The sequence below is a fragment of the Dasypus novemcinctus genome, chromosome 10 (assembly GCF_030445035.2).
Source record: "Dasypus novemcinctus isolate mDasNov1 chromosome 10, mDasNov1.1.hap2, whole genome shotgun sequence".
Lineage (NCBI taxonomy): Eukaryota > Metazoa > Chordata > Mammalia > Cingulata > Dasypodidae > Dasypus > Dasypus novemcinctus.
In genome coordinates this window covers 25,931,444-25,952,110 of record NC_080682.1, presented here as the reverse complement: position 1 = coordinate 25,952,110, position 20,667 = coordinate 25,931,444, and the positions used below count along the sequence as shown (strand labels likewise).

Below are 20,667 nucleotides of genomic sequence, written 5' to 3'. Positions count from 1 at the left end.
AGAGTGCCAATAAATAACATGGGACTGCTCACAAGAAGAGGCCTTTCAAAAAGAAAAAAATAGATACGCTATCTTCAGCTAACCGCAGTCTTCCGCTTCTGTGCCTGCTTGCTTGCTCGCTTATTAGTAAATGCCCCCCTTCCTAAAAAGCTATAAAACCACCCCTCCCCTGAAACTTGGGGCTGTCCTCTCCTCTGTGTAGGATGAACAGTCATCACGCAGCTAATAAAGCTCTCAATTGGAACTATATTCAAAGTCTGAGTCTGGTCAATATCGCTGGTCTACAGCAATCCTAGAAAGAAGTTAGTTATGTCACACCAATCAGTGAAAAATGCTTGAAATTTTGGATTTTGCAAGAGTCTTTTTTAACCTATGTCGAGCTCTATAATAAATACTTGATAAAACTAAATTGCAAATATAAATTAAAAAACTGAAAAAATGCAGCCGTAATAAAATTATATAAACACATAAACATAAATATAAAGATGTATTATATGCACAAAGTTTGTTGTTTAGTAATTTTTGTATAATGTTCAGTAAAATGATAGTGTCACACTGTTAAATATTAAATTATTTCATTGTGAAAAATGTTATTATAACGATGGTTGTTAATGATCTGGACTTGTAGTCAGATTAATTAATCATTTCTCTAGAAATTGCTACTCTTTTACCCAGTCATAATTTAGAACATCTCTAACCAACACCAATAATCCTGCTCAACATTATGTGGCTTCTAAGGGGTAGGCAAATTTCTGTTACAAACATGACTTGGATACATTAGTCCTTGAACTTTTATCCTTGGCAACATATCAAGCAATCTTCCTTGGAAATTAGTTCCCTAGAGGAGCAAATGTTGCATTATCTGCAATCCTCAACATAAGAGATGCCTTGATATTATCAGGTGCAAAAACAAGGAATAGTCTGCTCTGCTTGAGTGCACAGTAGCTTCCAGTATGCTCACTATATAGCTTCCAGGTGAACTTTCCATTTGACCAGAACCTGAACAAAATTTTTATTTGATTTATTTTACCTCAGAAAATATCAAGTCCTAAAATTTAAACATAAGTTCTTTTAAAGGAAACAAATATTTTATTACAGAAATTGCATGTTCCTTAGAAGGATTTCATATTTTAGTTTAGAGAAAAACTAGGGGTTGAAAAATTTCTAGTCAGATAATGCTGGAAGAAATTTTTCAACAACTTTGACTCATGGAAAGTATTAATCTCAAAGTTCAAAGCTCCAGTGTATTAGTTCATGTCAAAAAAGGGGGACATTATTAGAAGAATATGCATATACATATACATATCATATAAGCCTTACCTAAGTAATGTTAAGATTTGTAGAAACAGAAATATAAAACTGGTGGAATCAGAGTCATCAATCAGTGTACACATATTGAAAGTATGATTTTTGGAAGAAATTTGATTCAATAATCTCTTAAAAACATGCCTGATAATTAATAGTATTGTATGCTCTCTAATATTAATAAACATAAAATTTAAATTTCTGAATTGACATTTTTACTAAATCATATTGAATAGAAAAGAAAAATTAACGATGCATTAAAACACTATCATTGCTATAACATGAATACAATGTTTTTTGATTTGCTGAAATTAAATACAAGTAGAAATAGATTGTTCTGACTTTGACTTTCGGACACAATTAATCTTGGTAAAATCAATGGATCAACAATACTTAATGGTTGTGATTCTAGGTAATTAACTTTCTGTGCCCTTTTTCTCATCTAAAGATTTGTACAAGAGTAATATTTACGTATAATATTTTCAGCTGGAGAAATGTACTAATGAGGGCAAGTATTTATAACAGTGTCATGTTCATTCTAATTATTCTATATATATATACATATATATGAGTTTCTATTATATAATTTCCACATATTTATTTTTGCCTAATTTATACTTGACAAACTAAGATTCTTTCAGACATATTTTGCAAACAACTATTTATTATAAATTTCTAGAATTATTAGGCTGACTTTTTAAAAAGGCCAGATCTTTTCTATTAAAAAAAAAAAACAAAACAGTTTTGAAGTCATTCATACCTAGTATCACTTTTGATATCTCGACAGTTTGCAACAAGTTGATTGCTATTATGCAAAGAAGGAATAAATTGAATGTGATGGATTTCATCCTCATTGGGTTCACAGAATTGGAAGAGATCCAGAGGTTCCTTTTTATATTATTTCTCCTGATATACCTGATTATCTGGCTGGATAATGCAGGAATGATATTGATAATTCATCTGGATCTCCAGCTTCACACCCCCATGTACTTTTTCCTCAGTCACTGGTCATTCCTTGACCTCAGTTACTCAAACTTTATCACACCAAAAGCCTTAGAGAGCTTACTGACCTCCAACAAGTCTATTATATTTATTGGCGACTTCACACCGATGTCTACTTTTTTTCTTCTTTTGTGCCACTGAATTTTTCTTTCTCTCTTCAATGGCCTATGACTGTTTGTAGCTCTCTGCAATCCTTTCACCACCCAGTTGTTATACCCAGGACACACCTCTATGCTCTCATCACTGTGTCCTACCTTATTGGTTTTCCTGAATCAATAGCCAACCTTCTTTTCATGAATAGTTTACAATCTGTGGCTCTAATGTGAGCTATCACTTTTACTGTGACTTAACTTCAATTTTCACCCTGTCCTGCACAGAAACACACGAAACTGAAATAATGATATTCATTTTCGCTAGTTTAAACGAATCCTAGCACAATCTCGGTTTCCTATGTGTCCATTTTGTCTACTATCCTGACAATCAATTCCTCTTCAGGAAAGTGCAAAGCCTTCTCTACCTGTTCCTCCCACTTCCTAGGAGTCACAACCTTTTATGGCACTACGATTTTTACTTATTTAAAACCAAAGGAATTCTACTCCTTGGGAAAGGATCAAGTGACCTCTGTGTTTTATACCACCGTGATCCCCAGGCTGAAGTCACTCATTTATAGTCTTAGGAACAAAGAGGTGAAAAAATGCTCTCTTTAGAGTCAGAAGAGAGAAGTTTGGGAGCAATAGAATGATAGTAATGCTGAACATTTAAAGAACATTTAAGTGCATCTGTTCTTTCTTTTCTATTTGGGTGTTTACTTTGCTTCTTTCTAATTACACTAGCATTCTTTAATTAGTTTGTATTTGTGTTGAGCCATCCTCTATCAGACCCTGCATTCAATGAAATGTATCTAAGAATTCTGACATCTACATAGTAATTGGAAGCCATTAAATATGTGTTAATCGTATATTTTAAATATACGTGATTTTAAAGGCTACTACTGCGAAGTAGAAAAAAAGTGTTCTTGTTCTCGAATTGTATTATAGAAATTCTCATTCATATTCCTATTTCAGAGAATTTTATTACGGAGAACTTTTTAAGAAATTATTCAATTTATTCTGTAGGCCAGAAATTTATCATATTCTTAAAGAGTACTTTTTTGGGACTAGAAAATCCAGGATTTAGTGTCTCGATATGTCAGCTGTTTGCTGTATATTCCTTAGTAATTCACTGAATTTTTTTCTAGTTTCTTCAGTTAAAGCATACAAATAATCGTATATCTATTTGTTTATTTTAAAGAAGAAATCATGTGAGAAACAGAAAGAATTTAATATTGTATGAATAAATTTTGACCATGATCATCAGAATGCTTTCCTTCTTAGAAAATTTTGAATATACAATAACTTTTGTTATGACAATTTATACTGGTGGCTTATGAATATTTTTGGAAAATCTTATTAATAAAGAAACAAACAGCTTAAAAAGGAGAAAGAGCACTTCAATATTTGCTCTCAGAGCAGAGTAAAATATTGTGATACATTTCAGTTACAGAAAAAGTTGTATGTGTACATTGAAGAAATTCTGGAAAATATTTTAAATATTTTTAAATAAAATAGAAATATCCTAGTCATTTTGAGAGCGTTGTTCATGGTCTTCAACAAATCTTATATATAAAATATACCAAGCAAATCTATATTCCAAATATGAATCCTTTACATTTTAAACAATAACTATTATTTCTTTTTAAAAGTGCCTTCACATATTCTGGATTTGCAATTTTTAATTTCACTACTATTCAATTTATAGTTAAGAAAATATAGTTTCTTCATGTTCTTATATTTTTTATTTAATTTAAACTTAAGCAATTCTTATTATATTATGTGTGTGCATATATATATATATTTGCCTTCACAAGATGTTCATTTTTTAAATTTATATTTACCTTTCAATTATAGAATTACATTGTTCATTTTCTTAACTGATTTTTGAAATATTAAAGTTCAACTCTTTTAGGATAAAAATTTTCGTGAATTCTCAAAAGTTCATCACTAGTCATTCAAATAAGTAAAATATGTTTTATTATCCTCTATATCCTGAATTCCTATAAAATTTTAACTTTATATATATAATATCAATAAAAACAACAAAGTTAAAATTTTTTTCTGTAATCTTAGTTGTCTAGAATCCATGTTTATTACAAATCTTTTATTTACATTTAGCAATCTTTGATAAATATTTATTTTTTAATACTATACCTTTTAAATTATTCTCACATCTTGTACACACACTGTATCTTTTATTACATTTTACATTTTTGGGTCATTTTGGGGAACTGTTCTTTCCTTTTTTTCATTTATGTATGTTTCTATAATTTTGAAAATGTATCCTCTTGGTTTTTGTTGGCAATGATTATCAAATGTTTTATTTAAGGACAACAGTAATTTCAGGCATTCCTTAGGTTTTAATTAAATTCAGACTACCCTGTCCTTTGAAAATATATTCTAGGAAGATTTATGGTGTTATTAAATAAACACAATAAAAACTTTAGGCAATGCGAAAAACTGACATTGTCCCTTTACTTTCCTTATTAATATCAGTGCATATCATTCTTTATGGAAAAGGTGGTAGTGTTTTTAAGACAAAATCCTTTCATGCATTGCATGTGTTTTTATTCAATACTATGTATTGTAAAAGTTGATGTATTTTTAAAAAATGATAAACTTGGAATGAACATGACAAAATATGAACAGTATATGGATATGATTGATGTTATATTAAAAAGGTAAAAAAATGGATTTTATTTCCTAACCACATAGTGAGTCCTAGACAATAATCAAAGGACTTTAGGCATATAATTAACATGGAATATCTTCATAAGATAACTCTCAGGTAGATACATAAAGTATTTAAAATTTTTATGAAGTAATGAAAAGCTTTACTGCAAATTACTCAGGCAAATCCGTAAGGGTCATCCTGAAATTTTCTCTCTGTCATACATCTCATATTTAATCCATCAGCATATTCTCATGATTCTTTGTACAGGACATTTTTGGAGGGTGACTATATCTCAACCCATCCTCTGCTATCACACTAGCCAAAAGAACCATCATCTCAGTACTTATATGATTGCCACTTTCTTTTAGATAGTTCTCTGCTGCATTATGCCCCTTAACTTCAAGTCAATGTAGGGGGACGTGATACTGCTAGAACATAGGTTGTATCATGACAGTTCTCTTCAAAAAAACCTGCAAGTCTTGCCATAAAATTAGAAGTCAAAATTAGCTTTTTTACGCAAGAACCTACATTTCAAATCTGATCTTGCCCCACTCCTTACTTTTATGAAAGTATCACGTTTAGCATTGTTCCCATCATATGCCTTTTGGAACAGCCACACTGACCTACTCACCCTATTTTTTCAGCATCAGAACTATTCTCATTAATTCTGATGCTGCCTGGAATATTTCCAATTTTTCTTCTTCCTGAAATTCTCTTTACCCAGACTGGTCTTTTCTCATTCTCTTCCTCATAAGACCATCACTTGTTTAATATTTGATCTGCCCCATCATTCATCAATGCTGCATTTGTTTTCTATAGCAGTTATCTTTATCTAGCACTGTGTATATTTTGATTATGCCTTTTGTTTACTCTCTGTTTACCATGCATTGAAACCTCAGTATGCACAGATCCTCAAAACCTTGAATGTATCTCAGTAAATATATTTCAATGGCTGAATTTTACAGATGTAGAATGTTTACATTACATGTTCATGGTCAGATGACGCTTGAAGGTCAAGCTCAAATTTAAGCCCTGTCAGAATGACTATGGAGCTCTCATTCTTAATCACCATTTTATATACGACTTTTTTTCTGCAAAATCATCTACTCCTATCAGTGTTGAAAACATACTATATAACTTTATTTATTTAAAATACATTAATTGCAGAAATTTTTGAATGGAGTATGTTGCCAGCAAATTTGATTAAGTTGCTAAGAGAAGACAGTGTAATTTTGGAGATAGCTACTAAATGTTCTCAAACTTGCATTCACAGTCTTGTTTTAGAAAGAAAGAACTTTGTACAGCAAGAGAGATTTATCAGATCATGTGCCTGGCCTGGAGTGAGATGTCTTTTCTTATGTTTGGAAAATTCTTGGCTATTATCTCCTTAAATATTCAATGGATAGTTAGACTGAGTGCCATCTGCTGGCCATCTAGAAATTACATGGAAAGAAAATGTTTTTAGAGATCTCTTTATCCCACCCCTGGGAGAAGGTCTGCACCCCATTAGTGAGGCCCTGGCATGATTTTGGAAAATTAAGCTTGGCAATTTTAAAGACTAGGATAAGTTGAAACAAGTATCAAAGAGTAGTGAAAAAAAATAACTGGCAAAAAAAAGAAATTGGTCATCAGAATAAACTCACCAACATATTCAGAAGTAAAGATATTAGCAAAAAATTACAAGCCAAACTAGGAAGAAGGAAGAGAAGATATAGCCAGATGAACAAACCAAATATCCTGAAAAGATTTAGGAATTAAGATAATTAATCAATGATAATCTCACAAATCTCCTAAAACATTTTATAGAATAGAAAGAAAATATAACTAAAGAGATAAAGTATGTTCAGAAGCCCCTGAGTGAGTGTAAAGAACAATTTGAAAGTCTGCAAAGAAAAATAACAAACCTTCTGGCAATGAAAATCATTAAAATAATATTAGGGACACATTGAAGCAGATTAGAACTACTTAAAGATAGAACTAATGATTTTGAAAACAGGACGTCTGAAATGGAAAAAAACAACAACAACAGGAAAGCAGAAAGAAAAGAGAATGGAAAAAATGGAACAGTCTCAGGGAATTGAATGACTGTGCAGAACACATATTCTTACTACTGGTATCTCAGGAGAAGAGAATGGAAAAAGTGCAGAAAAAAATATTTTAAGATATGATGACCAACAACTTCTCATCCCTTATGAAAAACATAAATATGAATATCCAAGAAAGAGAACTTACCCAAAACAGAATAAATCTGAGTAGACCTAACCAGAGACACCTACTATTACTAATAACAAATATCAAAGATAAAGAGGGGATTCTGAAAGCAACAGGAGAAAAGGAAAGCATCACATATACGGGAAATTCAATAAGATTAAGTGTTATCCTCTCATCAGAAACCATGAAGGTGAGAAGAAAGTGATGTCATGTAGTTAAAGAACTGAAAGAGAAAAACTGCCAGCCAAGAATTCTGTATTGAACAAAACTGTCCTTCAAAAATGAGGGTGAGTTCAAAGTCTTAACAACAAAACAAAAATGGATAGAATATTTTACCAAAAGACTGGAATTACAAGAGATACTAAGAAAGTGTTGTAGCCTGAAAGAAAAAAAAAAAATTCAAAGGTGAGAGATTTGGGGCAGAGTTTAGAAATGAAGATTATTAGGAAGGATAAACTAAAGGATAAGAAGGCATGCAACAGAACTATATGACACCAGAGAGCCGAAGGACAAAATGTGTGAAGTTAAGTAATTCCTTTACTGTAATAATATTGAATTTTAATGGATTGAACTCTACAATCAAAAGACATAGACTGATAGAATGTATAAAAATATGTTTATTTGTTGTCTACAGAAGACTCATCTCAAACATAACAAAACCAGGTTAAAAGTGAAACGTTTAGAAAAAGGAATTACGTGCAAATAGTAACTACAAAAGAGCTGGATTAGTGATAATAATGTGGAAAAAATTGATTTCAAATGTAAAACTGTTATAAAAGTAAAGAGGGTCAATATAAATTATATATTATGTTTTATGTATGATATATTATAGAAATAAAAAGGGGACTTCACCAAGATAAAATAACTATACTAAATATTATGCACTTAACTTGAATTCCCCAAGATATATAAATACCAAAACTGAAATAGATAACTCTACAATAATACACAACTTTCAGTATTGGATAGAAGAGCTGAACAGAGGATCAATAAGAAACAGGGACCTTGAATATTATGATAAATGAACTAGACTTAACAGACATAGCAGGAGGCTATACTTTCAAGTGCTCCTACATCCTTCTCCAAGATAGACCACACGTTCTGTCAAAGACAAATCTCAACAAATTTAAAAGTATCAAAAAGTTACAAAACACTTTCTCTGATCATATTGGAATGAAACTGGAAATCAGTAATGTATAGAAAAAGGGAAAAGTCATAAATATAGAGATTAAACAACATGCTCTTAAATAATCTGGGGATCATAGAAGATTTTACAAGATATTCACAAATATTTTGAGATGAATGTATACGAGAACAAAACATATCAAAACCTATGGGATACTGCAAAGTCAGTGTTGAGAAGGATGTGCATAGGCCTCAAAGCTTAAATTAAATAAGGTGAAAGAGCCAAAATGATGATATAACTGTGCCCCTGGAAGAACTAGAAAAAGAAGAGCAAACCAAACCAAGCTAAACAAAATAAATAGTAAAGATCAGATCAGATATAAATGAAACTGAGAGCAACAACAAAAACAAAAAAACAATAGAATCAACAAACCAAAAATTGGTTATTTCAGAAGTAAACAAAATCAACAAACACTTAGCTGTACTGACAAAAATAGAGAGAAGACGCATATAAATATAATCAGAAATAATGGGGTGGGCATTATGACTCACCCTGCAGAAATAAGAGAATTCATAAAAGAGAACTATAAACAACTATATGCCAAAAAACTAAACAATGTAGAGGAGATGGACAAATTCCTAGAAATACACAAGCCAACTACACTAACCCTAGGAGAAATAGAAGACCTGAAAAAAACAATCACACGTGAAGAAATTTAAACAGTTATCACAACCCCTCAAAGATGAATGCTCAGGACCATATGGCTTCACAGGTGAATTTTATCTGTCATTCAAAGATGATCTAATACCAAATTTGATCAAGCTCTTCAATAAATTGAACAAGAAAGGATGCTACAAATCTCATTTTATGTAGCAAATATCACCGTAATACCAAAACCAAATAAAGATACTACAATAAAAGAAAATTGCAGACAAATATCTCTAATGAATACAGATACAAAAATCTTCAATAATATATTTGCAAACAGAATCCAAAAGCACATTAAAAAGAATTGTATACCATGATAATTGGGTTTTATCCCAGGTATGCAAGTGTTGTTCAACAAAAGAAATCAAATAGTATAACGACATTGATAAATTGAAGAAGAAAAATCTTGTGATCCTTTCCATTGACACTTTAAAGGCATTTGACCAAATTCATCCTTTGTTGATTAAAAAAGAAAAAACTCCAAAAGATAGGAAAAGAAGGAAGCTTTATCAATATGGTAAAGTGCATATAAGAAAAGCCTACAGCCAGCATAGCACTTCATATTGAAAGACTGAAAACTTTCCAGCTGAGATCAGGAAAAATGATGCCCACTATTACCATTCTTATTCAATATTGTGCTAGAGGTTCTAACTAGAACAATTAGGCTAGATTAAGAAATAAAAAGCACTCAAATGGGAAAAGATGAAGTAAAACTTTCACTACTAGCTGATGATATGATCCTATACTATATCTGGAATATCCTGTAAAGTCCACAGTAAAGCCATTAGAACAGACAAGTTCAGCAAAATGGAGGGATAATAGATTAATATGCAAAAATCACTAGCGTTTCTATACAGAACTGTTGTGCAATCTGTAGTGGAAATTGGGAAAAAAATTCTCTTCATAATAGCAGCTAAAACTACTAAATATTTAGGAATAAAACTTAACAATGGACATAAAGGATCTTTATTCAGAAAACTGAAAAAAACATTGGTAAAAGAAACTGAAGAAGACTTAAATAAATGTAAGCACATACCATATTCATGGATTGAAAAACTATATATCATGAAGATGTCAATTCTACCCACATTGATTAACAGATTCAATGCAATCCCTCTAAAAATGCCAACAGTCTTTTTGCAGATTTGGAAAAACCAATTATCAAATTTAGTTGGAAGAGTACAGGATAACAAATAGCTAAGAAGATCTTTAAAAAGAATGAATTTGGAACTCTCCCACTTCCAGACTTTAAAACACACTACCTAGCTACAGAGGTAAAAAGAGCATGATACTGGCATAAACACAGATACATTAACCAATGGAATTGAGTCAAGAACTCAGAAATAGACCCTCTCATCCACAGTCAAGTGATTTTTGACAAGGCAGTCAAGTCCTTCCAGCTGGGCCAGAAATCTATTCATTATAGTGTGCCAGGAGAACTGGATAGCCATAACCAAAATAAAGAAAGAAGACCCCTATTAAAATTAACTCAAAATGGATCAAGGACCTAAATATAAAAGTGACCATTTTAAACTCCTAGAAGATAATGTAGGAAAATGTCTTCAAGATTTTATGGTAGGTGGTAGTTTCTTAAACCTTACACACAAGCATGAGTAACAAAAGAAAAAAAATAGATAAATGGGACCTCCACAAAATTAAAAACTCTCGCACCACAAAGGACTTTGCAAAAGAGGAAAAGGCAGCCGACTCAATGGGAATAGATATTTGGCAATGACATATCTGATACGAGTTTAAAATCTATGATATACAAAAAAATCATACAATTCAATAATAAAAACTACTTGATTAATAATTGGGCAGAAGTCTTGAAAACACAAATTTCCAAAGAAGAAATACAAATAGTAAAGAAATGCATGAAAAAATGTTCAACATCACTAGAGATCAGGCAAATGCAAATCAAAACTTCAATGAAATATAATTTCACATTTATTAGACTGCTCGCCATTATAAAGTTGGAAATCTGTAAATGCTGGAGAAGATGTATAGAGATAGAAACACTTATTCACTGTTGGTGGGAATGCAGAATGGCACAGCTACTAAGGAGCACTGTTTGGCATTTCCTAAGGAAGTTGAATAGAGACTTGCCATGTGACCCAGCAATACAATTACTATGTATATACCCAGAACAACGAAGAGCAGAGACATGAACAGATGTCTGAAATTGATGTTCATAGCATTATTGTTCATGACTGTCAAACGTTGGAAACAACCTAGGTGTCCATCAACTGATGAATGGATAAATACATTGTGGTGTGTACATACAATGGAATATTATGCAGCAGTAAGAAGAATTGAATTCATGAAGCATATAGCAACATTGATGAACCTGGAGGACATTATGTTGAGTGAAGCAAGCCAGACACAAAAGGACAAATACTATATGATTGTGCTATTATGAAACAAATACATTGTGTAAACTCATGGAGTTAATAATTAGAATTCAGGTCACCAGAAAATAGGAGGAGGGTAGGGATAGAAAAATTAAGTATTAATCTGTGCAAAATTGGTAAAAAAAAGTTTGTAAATCTCTGGAAATGAATAGATACGATAGAGAATATCATGGTGTTTGAACTAGCAATAATATTGTACGAGTATGGCAGTGGTTGAAAGGGAGTCTAAAGTCATGAAAAGTAATACAAGGAAAGATAAAAACTGTAACACAGTATTCTGTAAGATAACAAAACCTTATGTAAAACACAAATGTGGGTGTTATTGTATATATGACTCTTTTTATAAAATATAAATACAAATATACTAGAGAGAAGGAAAAAAATAGCAGCTCTATTTAGAAGTGAGGCATGGAGAAATTGAGAGGTGATGAGATTTGTTTGTTTTTGTTTATTATTATCATTGGAATAATAATAGTGCTCAGGAATGATTGGGGTGATGAATGCACAAATGTGTTTACACCAAATACCACTGATTATTCTCTATGGGTGGATTTATGTTTTATTAATATATATCAATAAAATTGGAAAAATAATTGAAAATATAAACTTGATTTGGATTTTAAAATTTCATCATATATGTGATATACTATTTTGAAATTTTGATCCAAATCATCACATATCTCCTGAAATTCTGCCATATAAACAGTTTTTTATCTACCAGTTGCTTCTAAATCTACATGGAAATTGATTTCATTATTATTAATTAATGAAAAACCCACAATAATGGATTTCATCTAGTTGTATATAAAGGAAGCAAGCTTGGGCCATTAATAAAATAATAAAACCTTTACTCATCTCAGCAACGATTTTTACTTTTTTTTCTCTTATTTCCTTTAATATAATAAAAAAGATACCCTAATATAATAAAAGAAATTGCACAAACATTGTTGCTGAATTCAATACATCTGCTAGGGTGATGAATTAGTTGGTAATCCCCAAACTGCATGGTGAAACTCCACTGTGTACTTGTTGTGATCCCTTCTCAAAAATGCCCATTTATCATCTGGCGCATACTCCTAGGAAGAACTTGCTTATGTTGTACCAGTCAATGCAGAATTCTTGGAATTGTGGAATTTACAAGTGTCTTTTTTAACATAAGTCAAGGTGTACAGTAAATATTTAATAAAATTTTTAAATAAAAATGAGAATTCAGCTGTGATAAAATTATATAAACACATAATCATTAAGATAAAGAAGAATTATATGCACAAATATTTGGAAGAAAATACATCTAAAGAATAACAACAGTTATGAATGATTTACATTTTTCTCTTTGAATTTTATTGTTTAATAATTTCTGCATAATGAATCATATTCATTGCAATGATACAGTTATACTTTTAAATATAAAATTATAATCATTTTGAAAAATATGCTATTATAACCCTAGTCTTTAATGATCTGGCCTTCAGTCACAGATTAATTAAGCATTTCTCTAGAAATACCTACTCTTTTACCCAGTCATAAATTAGAACATCACAAAGGAATACCAACAATGCTTTTCAACATTATGTAGCTTCTAAGGGGAAGGCAAATTTCTGTTACAAACCAGACACAGATGGAATTGTTTTTTAACTCATTCTTGGCATCATGTCAAGCAGTTTCTTTGAAAATTAGTCCCAGAGATGACCACATATTACATTATCTGCAATCCTCAATATAAGTGGTGCCTTGACATTATCAGGGTGAAAAACAAGGGAGAGGCAGCTCTGATCATGTCCACAGTACCTCCCGATATGCTCACACTAGGTAACAAACCAGTGAACTTTCTATTTGACCAGAGCCTGAACAAAATTTTTGTTTGACTTATTTTACTTCAAAAGAAAAATCATGTGCTAAAAATTAAACATCACTTACCGCAAAGGAAAAAATACTATATAACAAAAATTTCAGGTTCCTTCAATAATTTAGCCATTTTTGATGAGAGAAAAATTTGTGGTTCCAATATTTCTAGACAGATAAAACTGGAAGAAGTTTTTCAACAACTTTGACTCAATGTAAGTATTAATCTCAAAGATAGAGAACTTTAGCTTGTCTAAAAACACTGGGTAATTATTAGAGGCTTTGCATATATATATGCATAATATGTAGGCCTTACCTAGGTAATGCTAGAATATATAGAGTCAGAAATATAGAATTGATGGAATCGGAGACATCAATAATGTACATACATAGAAAATATAATTGTTGGAAGACATTTGATTAAATAATCTTTGAGATATATCTGATAATAGTAATATGTGCTCTCTAATATTAATACACATAAGGTTTTAATTTCTTATCTGTCAATTGTACTAAATCATAGCGGAGAGAAAAGAACACTAAATGCATAAAAATTATCTTTGTTTATTTGATACCTAGCCTTTTTTTATTTGCTAAGATTAAATGTAAATAGGAAAATAATGTTATAAACTTAATCTCTGAACACAATCAAAATTGGTAAAATTGCCTGACCAAAGCCACATAATAGTTGTGACTCTGGGTAAGGAACTTAAATTTTTGTCTTTATTTTTCTCATCTAAAAATGTGTATAATAATAATAATATATATTATAATGTTTCCACCTGTATAAATGTGCTAAAGAAGGGAAGTATTTATAAGTGTCATATTCATTCTAAGTATGCAATATATAAGAACATATAAATATATGAGTCTAACATAATTTCTAAAATGTTGATTTTTACCTCATTTATATTTGGCAGAAAACTAAGTTTTTCATAAGACCTCTTTTGCAAATTACTATTTTTTTGATTTTTCCAGAATCATTAGGCTGAATTTTTTAAAAAGCCATCTTTCCAATTGAAAAAAATCTTTTAGAAGTCATTTATCCTAAATATCACCTTTGATTTCTCAACATTATATAACACTTGATTGCTACGATGGAAAGAAGGAATAACACAAATGTGCCTTACTTCATCCTTTTTGGCTTGACAGACTCTGAAGTGCTCCAGCAGTTCCTTTTTACTTTATTTCTCCTGATATACCTTATTACCCTGCTAGGAAATGCAGGAATGATACTTATAATTCGCCTGGACCTCCAGCTTCACACCCCCATGTACTTTTTTCTCAGTCACCTGTCTTTCCTTGACCTCAGTTACTCAACGGTCATCATACCTAAAACCTTAGAGAACTTACTGACTTCCAACAAGAATATTTCATTCGTGGGCTGCTTCACACAGATGTGTTTTTTTATCCTCTTCTCTGTTACTGAATTTTTCCTTCTTTCATCAATGGCCTATGACCGCTATGTAGCTATATGCAACCCTCTTCACTACCCAGTTGTTATGTCCACGAGACTCTGCCACACCCTCATATCTGGTTCCTACATGATTAGTTTTACTGAATCATTAGTCAACCTTCTTTTCATGAACAGTTTGCATTTCTGTCGCTCAAATGTAATCTATCACTTTTACTGTGACTTAACTCCAATTTTAACCCTATCCTGTACTGACACTCATGACATTGAAATGATGATAATGATTTGTGCTGGTTTCAATGTAATGATGACTCTTAGCACAATTTCATTTTCCTACATATCTGTTTTGTCTACTATCCTGAAAATTAATTCCTCTTCAGGAAAGCACAAAGCCTTTTCTACTTGTTCATCCCATATCCTGGGAGTCACACTCTATTATGTCACTACAACTTTTACTTATGTAAAACCAAAGAAGTCCTACTCCTTGGGCAGAGATCAGGTGGTCTCTGTGCTTTACACTATGGTGATCCCCATGCTGAATCCTCTCATTTATAGTCTTAGGAACAAAGAGGTCAAAAATGCTCTCATTAGAGTCATCCAGAAGAGGGAAGATTCCAAGCAATTGAAGTGATGGTAATGCTGAATATGTAAGTGCATCTTTTTTTTTTTTTTCTTTTGGCACTTACTTAATTTCTTTCTATATAAAGTAGCATCCTTTAATTACTTTGCATTTCTGTTGCATCATCTATTTGTGCCATGCATTCTCTGGAACATATCCAAGAAAGTGTTTTCACAAAACTACATAGTAAATGGAAGCCATGGAATATGTGTTAATACAGTGGTTTAAATATATGTGATTTTAAGGACTACTAATTTGAGATAAAATACATGTTATTTTTCAAACTGTGTTCTAGAAATTTCCATGTATATCCAATTTCAGAGAATTTTATGATGGAGAGCTCTTTCAGAAATTATTCAATTAATTCTCTAGTTAAGAAAATTAGCATAGTCGTAAAGAATACTTTTTTGGACTAATATTTAGCTTCTCTACCTGTCAGCTCTTTAGCTGTATATTCTTTAGTAATTTACTGAAAGTTGAAATCTAGTTTCCTCAGCTAATCCAGATGAAAATTCTATATCCAGAGAGTTATTTTTAAGAAGAAATTATATAACAAATGGAATTATGTAGTACTATGGTATTTTGACCATAATCATCCAAATGCTTATATTCTTACAAAATGTTGAATACACAATAGCTTTTGTTATAACAGTTTTTGCTAGTGGTTCATGAATATTTTCATCAAATCTGATTAATAAAGAAACAAACAGTAAAGGAAAAAGAGTACTTCAATATTTGATCTTAGAGCAAAGTGAAATATATTGATAAAATTATATCATATGAAAAGTGTATGAGAATGTTGGTGAAATTTTGGAAAATATTTTGAATTGTTAAATAAAAAAATATTTTAGTCATTTTTGAGAGCTTTGGTCGTGGTGTTCTAGGCAAATCTTATATAGAAAATGTATGAAAATATTTCCATTATTCAAAATAAGAACTCTGTACATTTTAAGCATTAATTAATATTATCTTTAAAATTACCTCTACATAATCTGGAACTGCAGTTTTAATATTCCTGCCATTCAATGTATAGTTAAGAAAGAATGTTTTCTTCATGTTCCTATATTTATTACTTTGATTTATACTTAAGTAATGGTTGTTAGATATATTTGTTGTCTTCAAACAATTTGTATTCTTTTCATCTATATTTAATTGTTGAATTATATTTGTTCATTTTCTTTAATGATTTTTGAAATATTAAACTTCAAAACTTATAAGAGTAAAAAATTAATGAATCCTTTTAAGTTCATCATGTTTTTATTAATTTATTCATTTATAAAATGTCATATTATTCTCTACATCCTGAATTTCTAAAATTTTTTAAAATTATCGTATGTATTATCCATGTAAATTATTTAATTAGGATTTATTTTTGTTCTGTACTCTATGTTGTCTCAAATCTATATGTATTATGATTTCTCTTTGTTTTGTTTATACTTAGCTGTCTTTGATAAACATGTATTTTTATTCTCCCATCTTGTACATGCATTGTGTCTTTTCTTAGATTAATAGGCCTTAGATATTTTCAGGTCTCCTCATGAACTGTGCTGGCCTTTCTTTCATTTATGTACATTTCTATAATTTAGACAAGGTATCCTTTTGTTTATGGTTGGCAATGATGGTCAACAGTTTCTCTAATTTTACGGATAGTAATAAGTTCAAGTATTGCTTATGCTTTAATTAGATTCAGACTATTCTCTTTTCTTATAATCCACAAAGCATGTATGATGTTTTTAAATAAATGTTATATACATTTTGGACAATGTGACAACACTAGATTACTTATATTGTTCCTTTACTTTTTCTATTCATATCAGTGCATATCATAATGTTTGTAAGATGTGGTCTAAAGTATTTTTAAACGAAATCCTTTTAGTCATGCTGGTATGTCAAAATTATATGTATTTTAAAACTTGCACTATTTAAACAATGATAAAGTAAATAAAAGTGGAATGAACATGACAAAATATGGACAACAGATTTTTATGGAAATGATTGATGTTACATAATAATGTAAAAAAATGATTTTTTACAGAGGTACCGGGGATTGACCCGGGACCTCATACAGGGGAAAAAGTTGCCCAACCCCTGTGCTACACTGCTTTCCAAAAATGGATTTTATTTACAGAGCACCTGCTGAGTAGCAGTCAATATTCAAAGGGCTTAAGGCAAAAAATTAACATAGATTATGTTCACAAGATAACTCTCAGGTAGATAGTTGAAATATCTAAAATTTGATCTCAGGTAATAAGAAGCCATATGCTTGCTGTTCAAGCAAAGACTTTAGGGTCATACTGGAATTTTCTTTATGTCACACATCTACATCATTAGCATATTATATTATTCTCTGTGCAGAATACATTTGGAGTATGACAATTTCTCAAATCCTCCTCTGCTACCACTCTAGGCAAAGGAACCATCATCTCAGTCCTTATATTTTTGCCACAGTCTTCTAGATTATATTTCAATCCTGTCTTTTCACCCTTGAGTCTCATTTCAATGTAGGGACCAGTGATACTCTTAAAACATAGGTTATATCATGTCACTTCTCTTCACGATATCTATAAGTCTTACCATAAAATTAAGAGTCAAAATCAAAATTTTTCCAAGAGCCTACATTTCCCACCTGATCTTGCTCCAACTCCTTACACCTATGAAATCATCACATTTATCACTAAGTCTATCACAGTCATTTTGGAACCACCACAGGGACTTTCTCACCCTTGTCTATCAGCATCAGGCATATAAACATTATTTCTGATGATTATTTCTTCTGATATTCAATATATATGGAATTGCACATTTCTTCTAAATTATCAAATTTAACAAATAAAAGCTTTTATACCATTTTCTTATCCTTTTAATATTTATGGGTGACTATGGTGATTTCCTTTCCTATATCCCTTATATTTGTAATTTTTGTTTTCTCACTTTTTAGATGTATGCCCTAGGGATACTTTCAAGCATATTTAATATATCATAGTCTACCCTAAATAATATACTACATAAATTATAATTTAGAATTGTAAAGTATAAATTCAATTCTTCTTTCCTTTTTTGCTGTTTTTGACATAAATTGTATATTTCTGTATTGTTTAAACCCAACAATCCATTTATCACTTTTGCTTTAGGCAGTTATTTTAAAAGCAATTAAAAATTTAAAAATCAAATATTTGATATATTTACCTTAATTATTTTCATTTTCAGTGTCAGTTGTGTCTATGTTGCCTGTACCTCAGTTTTCATTATTCTGCCTAGATAATTTTGAAAATGCAATTCCACTGGCAAAATATTATTTTTCTGGGTGTGTACATGGCAATTTTCTTTAAAAGTTTCTATTTTGTTCTCATTTTAGAAAGCTGTTTCAGTATGTATTGAATGAGTTATATTTCATTATTTTAAATATATCTTTCCATTGTCTTCTGGCTTGGAATGTAATAGAAGGCAAGTATGTTATAATATTTAAGTTTTTCCTACTATATGTGACATGTATTTATTAGTGACTGCCTTTGCAATTGTATTCTTATATTTGTTTTTTTTTTCAATAGTGCGTCTTAGGAATCTAGTTGTGTTTTATAGCTGTTTGATTTGTTTTTTTCTCTTTATCCTTTCTGGGGGTTCATTACATTTGTGACCCAATGTTTTCATATCTTTCCTTATTTTTGGAAAATTATTGCCATTGTCTCCTTAAATATTTCTTCTGCTTCATTCCCTCTATATTCTTGTTGTACAACTCTAAATACATATATATTAATTTTTTTATTATTATCCCACAGGTCTTGGAAAATTGTTTTCCTACTAGTTTTTGTGTGTGTGTGTTTTTTTTTAACATTCTTGCAGTTTGATTATTACTATTATCTTATCTTCATATCCATTCTTTCTTTTCTCATATGTACTGACTCTACTGATGAATCTGCTGAAGAGGACACATTGAGCCCTCCCCCAGTCCCCATAACTCCCCTGTTTTTGTCATCCAGAAGAAGGCAGCCAACACTTGGAGACTTCTTCATGATCTCTGAAATATCAATGCTCACCTTGAAAAATTAGGCTCACCACAACCCGGACTTCCGCACCTCTCGGCCATCACTGACGGCTTTCATATTATAGCAGTTGACATAAAAGACTTTTTTTTCCTATCCCGCTACACGAACAAGACCGCCCTTTCTTTGCCTTCTCAGTGCCTGTAACAAACTTTGCCTATCCCCACCAGCGCTATCAATGGAAAGTTTTCCCCCAAGGCATGAAAAATAGCCCAGCCAAATGTCAATTGTTCCTCAGCCGGGCTATACTCCCGGTCCTCCCTTATTCCAAGTCATTCCTTACATGGATGATGTCCTCATCGCACATCCAAATATTCAGCATCTACAAGCTTGCCTTAGATCACTCCTGAACAACTTCCAACAGCTAGGCCTCAACATAACACCCAACAAAATCCAGACTCTCCCGCCATACATGTTCCTTGGTTATACTATCACAAACCAAAATCACCCCCCCTACCCCAAAGCTGCAATTGCCCTCTACATGCTCCCTCAACCAGCTTCAGCAGCTGTGCGGGGATATCAATTGGCTGCGTCCCCACTTAAATATCTCCACACACAACCTTAAACCTTTTTTCAGCCTCCTCGAGGGCAATCCCAGACCCTCAAGTCTGCGAACTATAAGCACCCCTGCTCGTCAAGCCCTCACCCTTATCAACAGCAGACTTTCCAAGCTCAGCATGACCCACTTCCAGCCTAACTTGCCACCCCTTGCCCTAGTACTCAACACCCCTGGAACGCCCACTTCTCATTGCGATACCATCTGCCTTCTAGGCAAAAAGCTAAGAAAAATGGCTGTTCTCTTACATGGCATCGAACCCACTACTCTAGTACTCCCCTTCAACCAGGAACAACTCCAATCCTTCATCCAAACTGACCTGAATATGCAAATCCTAATAGCTGGGTTCCCAGGACAAATTAACTACCACCTCCCCAAAAATAAGCTCCTTACTGCTATGACTCTCCTCCCTTTCATCCTCTCTTCTCATGCTTTCCCCTCTCGCTCCCCCCTACCCCATGCCCCTGTAGTGTTCACAGACGCTAACAAAACCCGCTTCTCTGTAATCTTTAAAAAGCCTCCTTTGCCCGATTCCGTCTATGTACGCCATCACTCAGGATCCGTACAAACTGGAGAGCTACTTGCCCTCCTTCACATTTTCTTACAGCACCAATCCACCCCCCTTAACGTCTTTACTGAGAGTGCATATGCAGCAAATGCCATTTGC

At 31.9% G+C, this 20,667-nt stretch overlaps 1 protein-coding gene across 1 annotated transcript; it reads left to right on the top strand.

Annotated features, from left to right (window-relative positions):
* The first annotated feature begins 14,468 nt into the window (after window positions 1–14,468).
* LOC101411896 (olfactory receptor 8H1-like) lies at window positions 14,469–15,416 on the top strand. Its single transcript, XM_004475130.1, has one exon. The coding sequence runs from the start codon at window positions 14,469–14,471 to the stop codon at window positions 15,414–15,416; it is 948 nt and encodes a 315-aa protein (XP_004475187.1).
* The last annotated feature ends 5,251 nt before the right edge of the window (window positions 15,417–20,667 follow it).

Excerpts from the sequence above, each read along its gene's own strand:
- LOC101411896 (XM_004475130.1), top strand. The coding sequence starts at position 14,469 with ATGGAAAGAAGGAATAACACAAATGTGCCTTACTTCATCCTTTTTGGC.